Below are 21,151 nucleotides of genomic sequence, written 5' to 3'. Positions count from 1 at the left end.
TTGTGTGCATGTATGAAAACGAGCAGTAATGTGTGATTAATGACAAGCATGTCTGTACTGATGAGTGGAGTTTCCTCCCTGTATTGTTTCTCGAGCCGTGTTCACATAAGAGCAGCATTCAAACGTCAAAATTGTGGCCGCATGATATATCAGTAAGGCCAGGTTGTTGGCACACTTTAATTCATCTGTAGTCACACTATTCTGATTAATTTAAGCAGTATTTTTCAGCTGCAGGGGCTTCTGCAGCGGTGTCAGCCTCATGTGAACAGACACTTACATAGACCTGTACCGCGTATCAATGGGAAATAGGTTACTTAAATGTGCCACTTGAAGTTGGTGTTAGGTCAGTTTTGAGAGAAGCAATAATAAGGTTTCTTTCCTTTCTAAAGAATAATTGTGTTTTGGAGCTGGGAACTACTATTTGAAAGAAGATCTCTTTGTTTTTTTTATCCCGTTAAAACATATAGAATAATTATTTTAATATGTGCTTGTTCAGGGGGATGGGTTAGTGCAGATGCACTTGATTAGAGGAAGTTATCCTACAATCCCATTGAGGAAGTTGAACGGGTGAAATCCTGGGTTGGGCAGGACGTTGAGCATATGGTTTTTATTTTTTTTAATTAAATTATATTAATGTGTTCACTATCCTATACTCTATTCTGGTTTGCTGGGTGCATTCAGATTTAATTTTAAAGAGAAAAGAAATATGAGTGTAAAGTCACAAACCCTACATCTATCCTAATGGAAAGACCCTGATTAGAAGAACTACCTGCTCAATAGGTATCAATACGAAAGCTGATTGTTTTCTTTATAGCATTTAGGCCGTGTGCTTATTGATGTTCCGTATTTTCGCTGCATCAAACAATGCAGAATCTTACAGTTCCAGCAAAGTGAATATAGAGTTTATAGAAAGCTCCTGCCCACTGTGCTTTTTGTCTACTTCTACTTTCGAAAAATGTAAAATTTCTCTTACAGTACGCAAAGTTTCATGCACATAGTTTTCCTATCAACTCACATTAGATACAGAAAATTAGAAAAAAAAGAATGCACATACATTTTTAGTGCATTTTTGTGGCAGAAATGCATCATTTTTTTTTTGCATATAATTCACTCAACTACATTAACAAAGCTTTGTCAAAAGCCAAATACCAAGAAGTATCAAAAACAAAGCAAGTTTAGGGTTCTTTCACACGTTCGGATATTTCCGGTACTGGAAAAACCAGATGTCTTGATACATGTGGCAACCACGTGCCACATCAGTATCATACGTACCGGCACCTGGGAATCAGCAGTACAGTTAGCACTGTACCCAAATGTCGGGTGCTGAACGCTGCCCTCATCATTGTCCCCTGGCAGCACTGCGATTAGTGCCAACAAGGGAAAATGTAGAGTATTAGTCTGCTTCCGCTGTCTCCAAAACCTGTAAAAATAAAATAAAAAAAATCCTTATACTCAAGTATCCGAAGAGGAAATGTGTCCCACACTGTAATCCATCTGACCGCACACGCTGAGGAGCAGAGCAGAATGACTCGCTCCAACGAGCAGAACAGATCAGGGGCCCGCTCACCGCAGCAAGTCAGTCATTCTCCTGAGTGTGTGCGGTCACCTCCAATCAGATGGATTACAGCATGGGACAATATTTCAGACAGGTGAGTATTATGGTTGTTTTTTATTTTATTTTTATTTCAGGGAACAATGGCTTCAGGGAATTAGTTGTAAAGGTGAGTATAATGTTTATTTTATTCTTATTTTACACTTGCTGGACACAGCAGGGGCAGAATACTACTCTCGACATTGTCCCTGGCTCACGCTGATCTCAGCGCAAGCAGGGGACAGTGATGACAGACGCCTTCAGCACCCGATGCAGGAACAGCGCGAACTGTACCGCTGATTCTTAGGTGCCAGTACATGACACACGGATGTCATCCGTGTATCATCAGTGTGCGGGACGTTTTGCGGTACATGCTGCTGGTAAAAGACGGACATGTCAGAGTGTTTTGCCCACAGACACATGGTCCGTGAAAACACACTGACATGTGCACAGACTCCATTCATATGAATGGGTCTGCGTGTCAGTGTCTCCGGTACGTGTGGAAACAGACCCCACATGTACTCAAAAAACACAGACATCTGAAATAGCCCTTATTTTAACCCTAGAACGCATACCTGGGGCCTCGCAGGCCCACCCTGTTAATTGTTTTCTATTTTCTGCATGATTTCTTTAGTTAGAATTTTGAAACTCTAGTTATTCCTCAGGTATGTAGTTGTTTGTCATTTCCAGTTGGTCATTTATTTATTATTATTTGCACACGGGCCTAAAAGGCCCCAGGTATGTGAAAGTGTAGATTTTTATGGTCATGCGTTCTAGGGTTAAACATGTCTCACCAAAACGAGGCCAAAAAAAAATGCAGCGATAAAAACAAATAAAAAAAAACGCACTAAAAAAAAAAACCTCAATGAAAAAAATGCAAGTAACTTAAGGCCACATTCACACGTTCAGTATTTGTAAGCCAAAACCAGGAGTGGAACAATCAGGAAAAGTATAGTATAAACACATCACCACTTCTGCATTTTTCACCCACTCCCGTATTTGTAAGCCAAAAACAGAGGTAAAAAAGTCAAACACAAAACTCACCAAAAGTTCATAGGCCAAGGCTACGTATGGCTCGCTCACATGAGCGTATACATTGGATGAGTGGTATCCGATGTTTTAATCGGATTGCACTTGGACCAATATTAGTCTATGGGACAGTGCATGTGTGTTTTTTTTTCTCTTCCCAATTCGGCATGAGGAAAAAAAAAACCAAGGGGCTCCATAAATCGGAAGACACACACATTCAAATCTAGGGATGCGTGTAAAACATCAGACTGCACCAAGCTGTCATCAGAGTGCAGTCCGATTTAAGAGGACACAGACAATGGAGAAATTAAGTTTGTGTGATCCCGGCCTTAGTCATGGGATTCTATTATGTCTATCACCTTATTTGAGAGCCCTTAAATCATAATATAAGCCTCTAAGGATGCCAGATGCAATCTGTCTGCTTACAGATGAAAAATTGTACCTTGAGAAAAAAAAAAAAAAGTTTCATTGACCAAGGAAGCACTGAAGGTTTTTTGTGCTTGATATTTCAAAAGGGAATCTCAAGATATTTTTGGGACAAACAGGTGCACAATTAGTTGCTTTGCATTTTTCCCCCCACTTTTGAAATATTTTTCGCTACTTAAATAAAAAATATCTATGAAAGTTTGGTATAATCATAGTTGTACTGACCTGGGGAATCGTATTTCCAGGTTATTTTTGACCACAGAACATTGTAAAACAGGAATAAAAATAAAAGCTGATTTTTTTTCCATTTTATTCCACTTTCATTTTTTTTTTTTCAGGACATTGTATATTAAAATGATTGAAGCCATTCAAAAATACGACGAGAAAAAAAAACAAGTGCTACGTCGAGGGAAAAATAAAGTTATGCCTTGAAAGAAGGAGGAAAAAAAAAGAAAAATTTTGTTCACGCATCTTGGTAGGTGTGTGGGCCCCAAGTTCTTCACCACCAATTCGTTGGGATGTAGAAGTGAGCAGCTCTGGACGTGGCTGGAAAACCCCTTTTAACTCCTTCCTGACCTAGGACTTACCATGAGTTGATCCAGCATCATACCCAGCAGATGATTACATCTTCCTCTAACAGTAGTGAGCAGAACGAAGCTCTGCCTGCTGCTATTAACCCCTTAAAACACACATGTCAATCTGACAGAACTATTTAAAAGAAAACTTGTCAGCACAATTTTGTAAAGTAAAGACCTTGCTGTAATACTGATTACATTGATACCTTTGGTGAAGAAACTCGCCTTGGTTTTTTTTCTGTAATCACCATTTGAAGGTTTTTGCTAAATTGATTTTGGTGCACAGGGGCCAGACAATACACTGGGTCTTCTCACTATTTGTGATTTCCTGCCCCTTTTTAGTGTCATTGTCATTATATTGTTTTCAGGACTGTGTGGGGGCCTTTATACTATTTGGAGGCCTATGCGGAGTCCAGTATACTATGTAGCAGGTCATTAGACAGTTTGCAGGGCTATGTGGGGGCCATTCTAATCTTTGGAGGGCTATGTGGGGGCCATTAAACTGTGTGCGGGCCATTATACAATGTGGAGGGTTGTGTTGGGATCATCATACTGTGTGGAGGGTTGTGTAGGGGCCAGCATACTGTGTACCAATATACCATATAGAGGGCTGTGTCTGGGCCATCACATTGTGTTGGGGAATCATTATTTGCGGGGGATACAGTAGGGCCATCATACTGTGTGTATGGAGGGTACTGTGTAGTGGGATCATTTGGCTTTGCTCACCAAAAAGAGACAGTTTCTTTGGATCTCGAAATAATGGATTGCACTCGAGACTGATATTATTTAGTGAGGCAGTGCAGATCTTTCTCAGCTGTATTCAGCGCAAGTTTAAAAAAAAAACAAAAATCAGCGCAGAATTGGATGGGTATTACAATTCTGTAGCATAGGAAAAGTAAAAGTCATGAAAGGTCCTCTTTAAAAGGAATCTGTCACTAGGTTTATATGATCTAATCTGTTGTCAGCATAATGTGAGGAATGAAACCCTGATTCCAACAATGTATATTACTACTTTAGTGGGGCAGCAGTTGTGACAATCAGTTTTGCAAGACTTTGCCTGGGTAGGGATAATCTGCTGATAAAACCACTCATTGTATTGAAACAACAGCACACAGCCTAATAAGTGATACATCACTGAAATCAGTGTCTCTGCCCCTACTTCACGCTGTCCTGATTACATAGCAAATAACTGCTAGTGCTAGCAGATTCCATTTCGCACGTCATGGACAGGTCCTTTTGAACGGCTTAATTATTTTCTTCTCTCATAGCCTTTAAACGTTCAATAGCATGGGAACTGAACAGTTTTGCACAACTTTTTACATTGAAGCTCAATTATCATCTAAAGTATGCCGATGATCAGTCTATGGCAGAATTGAATTTTTTGCATTAATAAGTCCTTCGTTTGGCTTTCAAAGCGGAACATCCTCTCGATTCACATTATCCACACACATTTTGTTTTCAAAGTTTTTATTGGAACAATTAAAATTTTGCCACAAAAAATGCCCACTTATTTGTATGAACTTGTGTACCACTATTTATGGGAACCATTTTTGGAACTAAATCACCTAAAGAGTAGGAACATATACTCCAATGACTTTTTTGTGTAACAATTAACCCATTAACAACCAGGCAATTTTCTTTTTTTATCCCCATTTTGTTTTCTCCTCCTACTTCTTTCAAGAGGCATAACATTTTTATTTTTTCATCGATCGTAGCCGTTGTGGGACAAGTTATACTTTTGCATGACACCATTAATTTTATCATTATGTGATGTGCTGGATAAGTGGGAAAAATTCCAAGTGTGTCAAAATAACGAAAACAGCGTAATACTTCATTTATTTTATTGACAACGTTCCTTAAAATGGTAAAAATGACCGGGCAGTATGATTTTCCGAGACAGTATGATTACAGCAATACCAAACAAGCATTGCTATTGTTTTTATTTTTATTTTTTTTAAAGTGGTGACATTTTTTGGGGGAAAACTTGTAAAATGGGAAGAAAAAAAAAAAAAAAGTTTACCTTGTGCTGCCATTTTCCAAAACATTTTCAATTTTCTGGTAATTGAGCCGTGTGAGGCCTTTTTTGCACCCCGAGCCAACATTTTTGTGTCATTTTGGTATAGATTAGCTGTTGTGATCACTTTCCATTGCATTTTACTTTTTTGGCTCTATTGCAACAAAAAATAGCAATTCTAGAGGTTATGATTTATTTTTTTTTCCCTCAATAAAAACAGTGTAATGAGTAGAGTTGATTTTATATTTTGATAGATTGTATTTTTTTTGGACACAGATGCACAATGTGAATTTTTTGTTATTTCCTAATGGGGGCACCACATACTCATGGTCAAGTGTCTTAATAAAAGATGGAGAAAAGGCAAATAAAAAAAAAGAAAAACTATAGTAAGATTATATTTTAATCTTTCAAAGCTTCAATCTTGATTTTGTTTTACTCATAACTGCCCTGAGAGCAGGTTCTAAAAAGGTAACTGGGATATATAAAAACCAAAAGGTAGAATTGGAAGTGTTGTCTGACATTTTTTTTTATTTTTTTTTTTTAAGTGTGTAGAAGACCGGAAACTCAAAATTAAACCATTTATACACACCAAATAATTGCCCATATGGCCTTGTCCAAAAATACTGTAACTAGGATCTGACCACGTGCTCATGACCGCTGTAGCCAGTCACTGACCTCAGCTGTCACTGGTTGACAGTGCTACCATCACCGCTAAAGCCCATAAGGCTATGTGCCCACAATGCAGAATTGAAGCAGAAAATTTCTGCAGCGTTTCTGCATGTTCTTGGTAGTAAAAACCCTTGCAGATTTTACACGCGTTTTTCAAGGGTTTTTACACGCGGATTTGACTTCGGTTTTTCAAATGCATTGTGACCTCAAATCCGCATGTGCACAGAACATGCGGATTTTCATTGGGGATCATGGGGCACGGATTACCAAGCGTTTTTCAAGCTTTTACACTGCGGAAATTGCGCATCAAAAACGCATAGTGGGCACACAGCCTAACAGTAGTGTTCATGCCCGTGGTCAAAATAGCAACAGTTTAAAAAGAGGCTGGACTATCACAACAGAATAATAATACATCTCACCTGATAATTTTGTCGATTACTTCAGCTCTATGTGCCCACTTTTTAAAAAAATCTCAGACATCCAGTTTAACCATGTTCAGGCTAGTGTGTTAGTGCCGTAGCTGTAACGGTATAATGATCGAACATGATGTAAACCTTTCATATGTCATTAGTATCTGTTCGATGCAATTGTGGCATCGCATACATTTCTGCATTCCACTTGTGTAGGCAGTATGACATTATGGCAGATCCCAATTTCTGCAAAGCATCAATTACTAGGTTTCGTGTAGGTTTTATAAAAATCACACTTTAGCTATGTTCACACGTTGGGTTTTGCAGTGTATTTTGCAGCAGATTTTTATACAAATTTTCAGCTGCGTCTAGCAGTACCAGCAAAGTCTATGAGAAACCAGCATTCTCTGTTCACACATGTTGCTTTTCGCTTGCTGCATATTTTCTGCCTTGCTTGTGTATTTGGAAAATAGAAAAATAGAGCATGTGCCTTTCAGTGTTTCTGCAGCAGAAAAAGCACCTGCGTAAGTAATGGGTGGTCAAAAATGCACGATTTTTACGCAGCTGTTTTCCTGCCAGAGAAAAGTTAACAGCAGAAAAAAAACACAACGTGTGTGAACATAGCCTTTCAGTCTGACAGCCTCCTGGTATTTACAAGCCGCATCTCCCCCAGTGATTGACAACTTTCTCCCTATACTGTGCATATGTCCACAAATCCCAACCAGATAAAAGGCCAAATGGACAAACCTTTGGCCTTTACCTGGTGAATAAGGTCATATGGCCTAATTTTTTTTTTTAATCCCAGCTTTGTTGCATCCATTCTTTTCAAACACTAGGATTATGGAGTGCTGTTACGTCATCTCCAAGCTTATCAGTCCTGAGCTTGTTTTTCTGTATAGACAGAAGTTAGGCTCCTGCATTGATAACATTTTAGAATTGGTCAATTTTCTACAGGCAACTCTTAAGATACCTCCCCCACAAAGTTCTGCCCTCCTTGGTGCTCTGTTTCCGATACAGCGGAAGATATAAATTCAGTTTTAAATAAGAGAACAGTGGTAAAAGGCAACAAGTCCCTACAATGACTAACTGCAGAATTAGAGAAGTGCCCTATATTGTGTATACCATGTACAGATTTTTCCAGTGTGTTCCTATGAGACAGCTTCACATTGCTCTCCTCTGTTGACAGGTAATAACCTATCACAAGCAGGAGGCAAGGGACCCAGGCTGCTACTGCACAGTGATGAGTGAAGGGAGATTTAGAACTAAAGAACAGAAGTTCTTTCACCAAGATCTATCATTTGCTGCACTTGGGTTTTACCCCCTCTATGTCTGAAAAGCCAGATGAATAATAGGAAATGTAAATTGCTTGTCGGCACTAACCTCCAGTAGGGTGTATGCACAAGGTGTTTTTTCAGGCAGATTGCACCTTCAATCCGCTTGGAAAAAAATGCTGCAAAAGCGCTCCATAAAATGAACAGTGCACAGCAATGTTCTGCCTTAAGTCAATTCTTTTAACAGATTCAGAAACCCTAAAGCAATTAAAAGTAGTAACATGTTCGTTATTTGGCATGGTTTCTGCTGGGCAACCACATTTGGCTTTATAGAGTGAAAGCCGCCGCAAGAACTAAGGCAAAGCTGCCTCAGGAAAAACTGCCGCCGGCATTTTTCTGAGGCAGCGTCGCCAGGGAAGACTCATTTAGACGCTGGCGCACAGCCACTAGACACAGTGTGCACACACCCTTAGGAAAACCACAGCAGAGGGGGACACGAGTCTAGAGCCTAAATACAGCAAATAAACCAAAGCCAATATACAAAAAAAAAAAAAAAGAATACAATAGTCATTCTGCACTAGAAAATAATTCTGGAATGTTACATTCATATATTAAATGAACACATCAATGCATAAAATTCCAAAAAGTCAGTTTAGTATTTTCTTTAAGCAATCCACTTTTTTTTTTTTTTTTTTTTCATTGAATAGTTTTATTGTAAGACAATTGCAGGGCCAATATAAATGTTATTCCAGAACAATAAAGTGCTGTTAACGTAATCACCTGATTCTTGTTTGTGTGCTCTACACTCCTTATAACCACATCAAGCCCTTCGTTCCAAAGGGGATGGGGGGATAGAAGAAAAAAAAAAAGTATATAGTGGCTGAATTTAAATTAATTTATGAGCTGCATAAGAAAATTATGTAGGTTACGGCTCCCCACTTCCCCCAAAAAGAGAAGAAAGGAGGACAAAAAAAAAAAAGAAAGAAGGGAGGCCAACTGAAAAGCGGCACCAAGGTGTGCAAGTTACCTGGATTGATTACTTGAAAACAGTAAGGACATTAATGCAAAATACATGAGAAGCCCTGGCAAACCAACTTGCTGCCCTTTTATATTCACACTACATATGTATTAGTACTCACTGATGATGCAGCATGCCACTTAGGCAACAATCTCTGCATTTCTTGCAAGTTTCATTTAAAAAAGGGACCATCACAAAAAATGATATTCTTAAAAGTAATTCATATTTAACATTACAATCTAACAGTAATGCTTTAATGCATGGTTAATTCATCTTTTCTTCTCTGTGGTCTGTCACTCTTAATCTGTCTCCATGCCATTTTGCCACTAGCTGTCAATCCCAGCTTTTATAATACAAGTGAAGTGAGACTGTGGTATGGCTTAAGAACAGAAGAAAATGGTCATTTAAAGTCCCTTTAAAGCAAAATAGGAGGTGAAAGCAAAAAAAGAGTAAGACATTCTGCACAAGCGTGTCAAGTTTTCATTCTAAGGACTTAACAAGCCAGAATATTCTCCGCCAATAATGTTAGGTTAAAGAAAAGGCAATATTGAAAGAAGCCGCTTTACCTGCAGAAATACAGCAGAACGCCAATAAAAATAGCCATGCTGCTTTAGTGCAGAATAGAAAATGAAATTTCAACGGACTAGGAATTGGATTTTAATTGGGCTGGCAAAATGCTGCATAGAAGTATGCGAACACACAACAGTCATGTCCAAGCCAGTGCATAGAGGAGATAAAGCACTTATGGTAATTGCAAACATTAACATGTTCATAAAGCTTTTACAACTTAGCAAATGGTCCATAGAAAGATACCCATCCACACACTGGAAGATTACAAGAGCAGGAGGAAAAAAACCTTAAACCTGTAATTAGGAAAAATAAATCCACAAAACCAGCATCAGCAGGGATGATGAGAAAAAAAAAGGGCTAAAAATCAACTGCCACTCTCCCCTTACCCCTGCCTGGTACCAACAGAAAGAAAACAAACCAAAGGGAACAGATTTTACAGGTTAGGGTGCAGATGTTTCAAAATTTAGGATGACATAGAAAACCAAAATTTCTCATAGAATTTGTAGGTCTAAAATATGGGCAACCAATCCTTTGAGTGCTGATGGAGTGAGATTAGACACATTCGGATGGAGACATTACCAGCCGACGCCTTACTGATGTTTCCCATTAACAGTGCTTTTGTAAGAAACCGACAGTCCAAGCACACACCCTCCAGTGGTCCTAGAAGTCCCATAAAAGCATCATCTATGAAGCAACACAAAACTTTCCAGCTTTTCAGGGATTTCTTTTCTGTACTGTAGATTGTGTTTGACGATCACGCGTGCAGCGAGACATTGCAGGGTGGTGTGATTGATGGGCTGGATCAAGTTCTTGGCCATTTCCTTCTCATCCAGCAAATCACAGGCAGTTAGGTTGTGTGCGTTTGTAGAGTCAAAGTGTGCCCCAGATTTTATGAGCAGATTCATGATATCTGGATGATTGTTGAGTGCTGCGATGTGTAACGGACTGTTCTCTTCAGAGTCTCTGACGTTAACATCCGCGCCGCACTCCAACAAAATGGCGGTCACCTGAAGAGAGGGAAATTTGCAAACAGGGTAGCGGCCAACACAAGTGGTGTTTTTGTCGACAGCCAGGTGCAGAGGACTAAAGTTGTTTTTTCCTTTGGGATGCAGCTTAAGGAATCGATAGATATTCTGTTTTTTGAAGTGCTCTTGCTCAGAGCTGCAGGGTACCTTCTCCAGCAAACAGATCAAGTGCAAAATAATAGATAGGGCCTTGTTTAACTGGATTTGGTCAGGCGGCGTTGTTGCATGTCTGACCGCCCTGTCTATTTCTAACACGCTTTTGCACAATACACCCATAAGGTCATCAAAAGTAACTGTAGTGTCAAACAAGCCTTTTGCTCGGTCCTGAAGCATGAAGGAAAACAGCTCCGCAAAAGACAGTAAACTACTTGCAGTCATAGGACTTAAAGGATCCAGGTTGTTCTGCTGCATGTCCAAGGCGTACTTCCATAAATTAATACAGCGTTTGAAGTTTCCAGAGTCTGCGTAAACTGCACCTCGGTACCGGATGTAATAGGATGTATCTGGATGCGATGGACCCAAGATTCGCTCCCTTATCAACAGCGCCTGCATCCTCATCTCATCAGGGTCAGCAATAAGGTTGTCTAATTCTTCTGCAGTATTAACCTCCTTGGCATAGTCATAAGCCATTATTAAGGCCTCTGGCACAGGCTTGCTGATGACATTAGTCCTGTCGCTGTATCTCATATCCATAGCTCTCTTCCAATACTTTAAGGCACCAAGAAGGTCCCGCTTTTTGTCAACAAACGTAGCTCCAAGGAGTTCAAGTGCATTGATGCGCTCAGTTTTACTGGTCTGCGGGTGTTGAGTAAGGAAATCAACAATATTAGTGTGGCCGGTGACACTGGCTGATAGCAGTGGCGTCATACGGTACCCATCTTTTTCCATGCGAGCTCCGTATTTCAGAAGCATTTTCATTATTTCCAAACTTCCTGATTCAGCACAATCATGCAAGGCGGTATTTCCTGAAAAGAGAAGTAACTCGAGTTAAACTGAGTCATAGGACATGGGAAACAGACGAAGAGAAGGAAAAAACATAAAAGAGGCAAAGACCCAAATGAACAAAATTAATCACACGCAATTGTGCTATGAAATGCAATGCTCTCAACAACTTTACCACCCGCTGACGAACAATAGTCAACTTGTAGTCGTTTAAGGATGTAAAGCACATCATTATTAACAAGGTGGAGTTTTTCCCCTGACATGGATGCTAGCAGGTATAGGGAACTGCTCGCACAGCAGCCACTGAATATTGACGGGACCGTTGGACCAGAGCCCTGCAAATCAACAAACGCAGCTCTAATTTTTTTTCATTTATTCTCACCAGCTGCAACTCCTCCAACCTCACAGCAGGCGGTTCTGATGGACTTAATCTGGCCAGGAAACGTTGATATCGAGTTCCAGTCACTTGTCCGCTGCAGGCAATGACAGGTCTGAGTGGTCAGGTGACCCAAGTGCGTGATGTCACTATGTCCTACCGATGAAGGCTACAAGAGCAGCCTGCGCTGAAGCTAATGTGATCGCAGTTGGTGAAATATTATAAAATTATTGTTTTTCTAAAGTCACCATGCCCTGCCTTTGCAAAGTTACTTGGGAGTTGCAATACAATGTTATTAATATTAGCCACACAACAGTTTTACACAAATGATTAATGGAAACAATAAAAAGACAGACAAAACAAAACCCAAGTAAAGTGAACTTACAAAAAATGTGTACATAAAATAAATAATAGCTTTGCACTTTTCTTCTGGATTAAAAATAGTTCTAAGAAAATGATGGATCTAGGCCAAAAGGTTTTAGGATTTATTTTTTTTCTAGACCAAGAGGACTATATGGTGTCTCATATAGTCTCATAAGCATTGCAATAAAAAGTTAGCCATGACTTCTTTCTTGTAGACTCTCAAAGAATAAATGAGAATAAAAATCTTGTCTGGTGCCTGCCTTTTTATAAGGCTACACAATAAACAAGGTCCAAAGTATTCCTCTACAGTCGTGGCAAAAGGTTTTGAGGGGCACAAATTTTGGTTTTCACAAAGTTTGCTACTTCAGTGTTGTCTGGACCAACAGTAAAGAATCCAGAGACCATTCATGTGTGGGGCATTTCATCCAAGGGAGTGGGCACACTCACAATTTTGCCAAATAACACTGCCATAAATAAAGAATGATATCTAAACATCTTAAAAAGAGCAACTTCTCCAATGATCCAGGAACAATTTGGTGATGTACAATGCTCTTTCCAGCATGAAGGAGCAACATGTCAAAAGGAAAAAGTGATAACTACGTGTCTTCGTGAACTAAATAATGACATTTCGGGCCCATGGCCTGGAGAATTCCCAGATCTCAAGCCCATTGAGAACCTGTGTCAATTCTCAAAAAGCGGTTGACAAACAGAAATGGAGATAAACGCCAGACACTAATTAGGCAAGACTGGGGTGCCTTGTGCTAAAGTTCTGCGATTTTTGTAGTTCTCACGCCATTTTTGCCCAGCTCCAACGAACTGGGTGGTACTGGGGTGTGGCAACCCCCACTCATCAAATCCATGCTGAGCAGTGGCATTCCCTACGCCACAAATCTTATTCCAGCCCCCTGTCCAAGAGTAAGATTTGTGGAGAGGCGCACACAGCCTCTTGCCACTTGTCAGATGCTCCCAATTCATTTACAGGCATGTGCTGGTTCATGAATCAGTAGCAGCTGACTCCAGCAAGCTCCCTTATCAACATCGGCATGAAAACCACTGGTCTTGATTAAATTGGGACCAATATATTTGTCAGTAAATAAGTAAAAACTTATGAAATGCTGATAATTGTACTTCACTAACCATAGAAACATCGGAGAAAAAAAAAAAATCTAAAAAACACTGAAGCAGCAAATTGTGAGTCTCAAAGTTTGACGGCAACCGTAAATACAGGTTTGTTGTACGCCAGGGGTGGGGGAACCTCATGTCGCCGTTGTAGGCCCTCGACAACCTTTTATCCGACCCCGGGCAGACTCCCGAGGACCGCAGTGCTTGGGCCGGCAGTTGTATTTTGCAGTCTGCCGACACATTAGTTTCTTCTTGCTGTATGAGCATGTGCACGCAGTGGTCACTACTGCACCCTGAGGCGCGTGCAATGAAAGATTACGTCCGGACACCAGTGTCAGCATGTACTTTGTGGGCGAAGTTAGCGCGTGATTTGTACGGCCCCCAAAGGATGGTATAAATATCCAAATGGCCCTTGGCAGGAGAAATATTCTCCACCCCTGCTCTACACCAGGTGTAATTCAACCCTTGTAAGCATATTTTGAATACCAAATGTCCACTATACCACCAACCCCGTTGCGGAACAGGCACATTTTCAGGCTTCATCATACATGCTCTTTAACATTTCTAAAACGTTTTCCTTGTTTGGATGTTCAAATAATTTTTGCCTCTTTCATGGTACATGCTTTTTTTTGATAAATCGAAAGAAAAGGATAAAGAAAAAAAAAAAATTAAGACCAAAACGAAAAGCTAAAGACATTTTAAATTGTCTTTTCCTCTCTGTAGAAATTTTTACATTATTACATATTGGACATTTTAAACAGACACAGGGCTAAAAAAGGTAATTCAGACAGGCTGCATCTCTAGTTGTATTTGGTTTCTCTGGCTTACTTATTTCACATACTACTAGGGATGTGGAGTCAGTAAGCCAAACCTCAGACTCCTCAATTTCCCCAACTCTGACTCCACAGCCCGGCCTCACTACTGAGCGTGTACATAAAGTGCAGCACAGATTCATCTCAACTAAAAGCCCAGATCCTTAGATCAGGAACAGAACAGACATTTATAGGACATTTCATAACTTTCCCAAATTCTTATGAAACCATTTACAGCACATCCTGCATTGTAGTAATGTACCCAATTTACTACACATTTTAGGAGTCGGTCCATTTTATATAGACTCCACCAAAATGGATTCAGTAAAATTGGAGTCGGTAAGCCAACCCTCCGACTCAGACTCCTCAATTTCCATGCCACAGACTCCAACTCTGACTCCGAGACTCCCTCATACATGGCTCATGTTTAAGTGATACTGTAGCACAGATTAATCTCAGCTAAAAGTCTAGACCCTTAGATCAGGAATAGGACATTTCACAACTTTCCCGAATTCTTATAAAAAAATATTCCCCCAAACTGCATTGAACTACTGTACCCAATTTATTATATATTTTATACCGACTCCACCAAAATGGGCTCAGACTCGACGACTCCAACTCCACAGCCCTTGCCAGACATTTAGAAATTAAGGGCAGTCCAGAAGTAGCAAAGAGGGCCAGTCAATTATACATTGCAAAACTCCCTGTCATCACCTGATTTTGCAGCTCTTTTCCTGTTGCACTGCATCACTCCATTTCAGAGATACTGAGATACTCACATTTGTTGCTTTTGGAGAGCAGTATGTAAAATCTCTGCTTGCAGAACAGATTTTCTACAGTGTCCTCAGGGTGTGTGCCTTCACCCCCCTCCTCTCGGCACTGTCAGTCACAGCTCAGCAGCCAATTTAGCAAAAAGGGGTGAACGTGCACGCTCCTAGGGAAATGAAATGTTACCATCTCTGCAATGCACTGATGTAATGCAAAAGTCAGGATCAGGGGAGCTCAGATTTTTACAAGGTGACACAGAAAACCTGTCACTTGTTAAATAGTAAAAATATAAGTAAGGCACGGCTCACCAGTCTCCTGGCTACCCGTTTGCCAAGTGGGTAGGGGGCACTCCTGAAGATTGATAGTTCGGACCAGCATAATGCAGTAAGTTCAGGGTGACACTTTCAGGCTCTAAAGCAAAGACCTGCGAACTCTGATAGACTGCAGCGGTGGCTGGTAAGCTAACAGGCAGTACAAAATAGAATAAAAATATCCCTCCATATTGGAGAAGAGGATTTTTAAAAAGATGTAAAATTGCAAGCTTGTCTGTTTTTATAAGCACTTTGCAATTTTACGCATTTTAACAAGATGAAAACACCTTTAGAGCGCCATAAAAATAACCAGAAAGTTAGTAAAACACAACAGTTTCAGTAGAACCAGCCTGGACAACCATGTACTTGTTATGGGGGCTTTCCAGATCTTCAATGTCAGCTACCGTATTTTTCGGACCATAAAGACGCACTTTTTTCCCCTGAATATTTGGGAGGAAAATGGGGGGGGGGGGGGGTCTTATGGTCCAAACATTACCTGCGGTGGTGGTAAAGTGGGATCGCAGGGACCTCCAGGAGCGCCGGTGGTGGTAGCGGCGGCGTCAGTGGCAGCAGAAATGAGCGGCTGGGGCCGGCAACTGTGCTTGGCCGGTACTGGGGCCGGTGTCGGGCTGTGAGCGGTGTGCGGCCAGTGCAGGTTTCTGGTGTGCACGGCCATCTTCCTAAGGCTGTGATCTACAGGAAAATGGCCGCCCGAGCAGGCGCATGCGCGGACCGGTAGCCATTTTCCTGTAGATCCCAGATTTAGGAAGATGGCCGCACACACCGGAAACCTGCGCAGACCGCACTGCTTCGCTACTCACAGCCCGAGGCCCCCGGCCTCAGCCCCAGCCAGAGGCCCCCCGCACAGAAACCAGCCAGGCTAAGGGCCTCAGCCAGGCACAGGCTCCACAGCATCTGACCTCTTCTGCTGCAGTCGCCAGCTTCCTGAAGGACCCGGCCTCCTGTGACCCTCGCTCCACTGCCCCCCAGGTAAGATACCGTACCTATTCAGACTATAAGATGGACCCTCATCTTATAAAAATTTTTTTTTCTATTTTCCACCCCAAAATTTGGGGTGCGTCTTATGGTCCGGTGCGTCTTATAGTCCGAAAAATACGGTAATTGGATGTCAGCATCAATGGCTGTCTAGCGCATGACCATAGTAGCTGTATGACAGGTTTTGACGTATTTCGCATAATGAGATGTATTTTTCAATAGCACCATTTTAGGATACATTAAATGTTTGTTTGTTTTTTTTAATTAAAAAGGACTGTCTGGGCAAAAAAAATACAACATTGTTCAGGGTGCAGGATGTAGAAAAATAAACTCAGCCATACTAACCTACCAGCAGTCACCTGGATTGAGAACAGGCATCTCCATGGTGTCTACAGAGACAAGAAGCCGTGATGTCATCGTTCCACAGACCGCTGTAGTCCGATTGGCTGCAGTGGTCTGTGGAGTAGTAGTGAGTCATGATAAAACATCCGCTGACACACTGCTCAATTAATCTGCCCGACGGCGGTTCAGCAGCTGGTTGAATGGTGACATCGCTTCCAGTCTCTGCACAGAGCAACCAGAGCTGGATCAACGTGGGTGCCCGGTAGGCAAGTGCGACAGTGTTATTTTATAACCCCTTAGTGTCCACCAAGACACCTTTTTACTGACCTGAGAAATAAGAAAACAGTATCCCACGAACAGTAAAAATGCAGCAGCTGTCTAACCGCATAGATGCTGCTGTCAATAGTGACAACGGCCTCTGGGTGGTTAACAGAGCGTGGGGCGTTCCCTCTTTAACCACATCAACACCCTGAAGACGTGATTGTGTGGTCCTGATGGTTGGCATGGTAATCCAAAGTCAAGTAAGGGCCTTAGAGTTGAAGTTATAGCGGCCTGTACAGATGTTAACATTTTAGTGGTAAAAATATAATTTTTTCATTTCTGTCATTCCACTTTGTGTTAATTCCTCAAAAGCACCTGAAGGGTTAAAAAACTACCAGACAGCAGTTTTGAATATGATAAGGGGTACAGTTTTTAAAATGGTATCACTTTTAAGGGTTTTCCAAAATATAGATTTCTTAATAGATATTAATAAGTCAGACTGCACATGAGTCAACAGTGTGATGCAGCAGAAAAAAGGCAAACAGTTCTGGGATGTATTAAAGGGAACCAGTCATGTCCTTTGTTCTATTTAAACTGCCCCCATTGCTTTGTTAGTGAACAAACCAAAAAAAAAACCAAACACTGGAGCAAGTTCAGAAAAGAGCTACCAGGATGGTGAGCGGACTGCAAACTATGTCCTATGAGATATGTTAATCTGGGAATGTTTAGCTTGCAAAAAGCCTTAGTTACTTACCGATAACGGGATTTTTCGGAGCCCATGACCGCACCACGAGAGAGAGAGGATCCACCCATCATGGACAGGAAACCTACAGGTTAAAAAGGGCGGCACCTCTCTCCCGCCTCAGTTTAGTTAACAGAGCATGAGAGGACCGCCAAGGTTAATAACACAAATTCATTTCAAGCCAAATACTTTAAGTAACTTCCCCCAAAGGTGCAAAAAGAAGAAAACAACTATAAGGGAGTGCAACAACAACAAGTGTAGGGAGGGAATATAAGGGTGCCGTCATGGGCTCCGAAAAATCCCGTTACCGGTAAGTTACCAAGGTTTTATTCGTACTCCCATGACAGCACCACGAGAGAATTACAGAGACGAAAGGAGATTAGGGAGGGACCACAGTTTGAAGCACCCTTCTCCCAAAGGTGAGGTCAGAAGAGTCACCCAAGTCCAATCTATAATGCCTATAGAAGGTGGAGGGAGAAGACCAGGTGGCAGCCTTACATATGTCCTCGATGGAAACTCCCGTCTTCTCGGCCCAGGAAGTTGCTACTGCTCTGGTGGAGTGTGCTCTCAATCCTTCCGGTACTTCCCTATCCCCCGAGGAGTAAGCGAGGGAGATGGCCTCTCTAATCCACCTTGCGATTGTGGATTTTGAAGCTTTACAACCTTTTCTGGCCCCCTGATGGCATATAAATAGGGAGCTGTCTTTCCTAAATTTGTGTGAAACCTCCAAATATTTAAGCACGCACCTCCTAACATCTAATGTATGTAGTTTCTCCTCTTTCAGATTTTTAGGGGGGAAACAAAAGGTTGGAAGATTTACCTCTTGAGTTCTATGAAACCGCGAGACTACTTTTGGGAGAAAAGCTGGATCAGGCTTTAACACAATTCTATCATCCATAATTTGGGTAAATGGAGGGGATGTTGAAAAGGCCTGTAATGTCACTTACTCTTCTGGCCGAAGACAGGGCTACTAACAGGGCTGTTTTAAGAAATATAAGTTTATGAGTGGCTGAATCTAGAGGCTCGAATGGGGGGGTTAGTTAAGGCATTTAAGACTAGGTTGAGATCCCAGGGAGAGGGTTTGGATTTAATGATAGGTCTACATCTGAAAGAGGCCTTTATAAACCGTGCTACCCAATAGTTTGCTCCTATATCAGATGCAAATAAGGCCCCTAAAGCCGACACCTGTACCTTCAAGGTACTAATGGTTAGACCCTGTTCTAACCCCCGTTGTAGGAACTCTTATCTTCCCAATAGGGATCCCATCCTCCAGCTTGAATTCTGTAAAAGATAGGAATTTTCTCCAAGTTCTAGCATAGATGCGGGTAGTAACGGGCTTTCTGCTACTTAAGAGAGTGTTTACCAAATTTGAGGAAAACCCTTTGCCGGCTAACAGTGCCCTCTCAAATTCCATGCCGTCAAATGGAGATTTGGGGCTGGAGGATGGGAAACTGGGCCCCGAGTAAGAAGGTCCGGGATTTCCGGAAGGATCCAGGGGTCTGATACTGACATCCTGCGGAGACAAGAGAACCATGGCCTCTTGGGCCAAAAGGGGCATATGAGGATTACCCTGGCTTCGTCTGTCCTGATCTTTCTTAGGACTGACGGAAGCAGGACCATAGGAGGGAAGGCGTACGCCAAAGGAAACTCCCAGGGTATCATGAGGGCATCCACCGCCAGGGGCTTTTCTCTGGGGTCTAGAGAACAAAATGCTGTCACTTTCCGGTTGGACTTCGTTGCAAACAAGTCCACTGCTGGAAGACCCCACATTGTCACGATCCTGGAGAATACTCGAGGGTTCAAAGACCATTCTCCTTCCTTTAGGGAATTGCGGCTGAGAAAATCTGCCCTGATGTTTTCTTTTCCTCTTAGATGCACCGCAGAAAGGGAGAGAAAATGATCTTCTGCTTTTTGAAGAAGTCTGTCTGCCACTCTCATTAAGTCCTTTGAACGGGTCCCCCCTTGATGCTTTATATACGCTACTGAGACTTGATTGTCCGAGAGTATACGGACATCCTGGCCCTGTAAATATATAAGGAACCCATTGAGCGCATAATCAACCGCCAAAAGTTCCTTAACATTTGAGGAAAACCGTACTTCATTTTCTGACCAGGTTCCCTGAATTGAGCAGTTTTCAAAATGAGCTCCCCAACATGTAGCACTTGCGTCTGTAGTTACAACTGCCGTAGGTTTAATTCCCCAAGGGACTCCCCTAGAAAGATTAGTGTAAACTAACCACCAGTGAAGGGATTGTAAGGAGCGAGGGCCCAAGGTAAACTCCCTGTCTAGATGACCATCTAGGAGTAAATCATTATACAAGACATCCCATTGAAGAGCCCTTGACTGAAATTGGGACCAGCGTACCGCCAAAAAAACTTGAGGTCAGGGTCCCCAATAAGGACATTGCTTTGCGCAGTGTCATGGAGGGACTATCTATACAGTGTTTCACTAGTCCCTGAATTTTAGTAATTTTCTCATCTGATAAATGACATCTGTTTGTTTGAATCTAAAATGACCCCCAGGAACTGTTGGGCTTTTTGAGGAATTAATCTAGATTTTTCTAAATTTAGGAACCAACCTAGTCTTTGTAGGATAGAAATTGATACCTGAAGGTGGGCTTCGCATTGTGCAAAGGAGTCCCCCACTATAAGGAAATCATTGAGGTACGGGATTATTAAAATATCTTTTTCTCTTATGTGGGCCATCACTTCTGCCACCAGTTTAGTAAAAACTCTTGGGGCTATAGCTAATCCAAAGGGAAGGGTGGTGTACTGGTAGTGTTTTATCACCCCTTTAATTTTGATGGCTAATCTTAAATACTTTTGATAATCCTTATGAATGGGGACATAGTAATAAGCGTCTTTTAGATCCAGGACAACCATAAAACAGTGGGGAAAAAGCAATTTTATCATTATTTTTAACGATTCCATTTTGAAGGTGTCTATTCTAAGAAACCTATTTAAAGATTTTAAATTTATGATAGTCCTGAAACACCCATCCGGCTTGGGAATCAAGAAGAGTGAGGAGTAGAATTAGTCTCCCTCTTCTGTTTTCGGAACCTCAATCAAGACGTTTTTCTTTCTTTGTTAGGTCTTTTATTTCCGATATGAGGGCAGCCTGCTGCTCTGGGGAGGAACTAGAGGGAACAATCACAAATCTCCTGTAAGGAAGGGTTTGGAATTGAAATTTAAAGACCAAATCTAATTAGGCCCAAAATCCAACCGCTATGTGAGATACATTCCCAAGCCGGAAAAAACAATGCCAATCCCCCCCACCTGGGTGGATTGTGGTTCCCCTGGCTTCCGCTCATCTCTGGAAGAAGAACCAAAAAGAGTAGGCTTCTACCTTTGCGACCCCTTTCCTCGAATTTCTCTTGTTCTCTAAAGAATCGCCTACGGACAAACTTCTTTCTCAGAAAGTATCTTTTAAAAGAGGGTAGAGGCACAGATGGAAAGCCCTTCTTAGGATCTCCTGCTTTTTCCAACAGATCATCCATAGTCTGGCCGAAAAGATATTCA

At 41.5% G+C, this 21,151-nt stretch overlaps 1 protein-coding gene across 3 annotated transcripts in view; it reads right to left on the bottom strand.

The window, feature by feature from the left end:
• Nucleotides 1-5,557: 5,557 nt before the first annotated feature.
• Nucleotides 5,558-21,151, bottom strand: part of FEM1C (fem-1 homolog C) — a 36,740-nt gene continuing 21,146 nt past the window's right edge. For all 3 annotated transcript variants that reach the window (XM_073677129.1, XM_073677111.1, XM_073677120.1), the window contains exon 3: nucleotides 5,558-11,563. In XM_073677129.1, the coding sequence (XP_073533230.1) occupies nucleotides 10,254-11,563 (1,310 nt within the window). In that variant the 3' untranslated portion in view covers nucleotides 5,558-10,253. The remainder of the gene's footprint in view (nucleotides 11,564-21,151) is intronic.

This window comes from Phyllobates terribilis, unplaced genomic scaffold (genome assembly GCF_046119375.1).
Source record: "Phyllobates terribilis strain yellow unplaced genomic scaffold, ASM4611937v1 Scaffold_1__5_contigs__length_1240528914, whole genome shotgun sequence".
In the NCBI taxonomy this organism is placed as follows: Eukaryota; Metazoa; Chordata; class Amphibia; order Anura; family Dendrobatidae; genus Phyllobates; species Phyllobates terribilis.
This window is presented reverse-complemented; position numbering and strand designations above follow the sequence as displayed.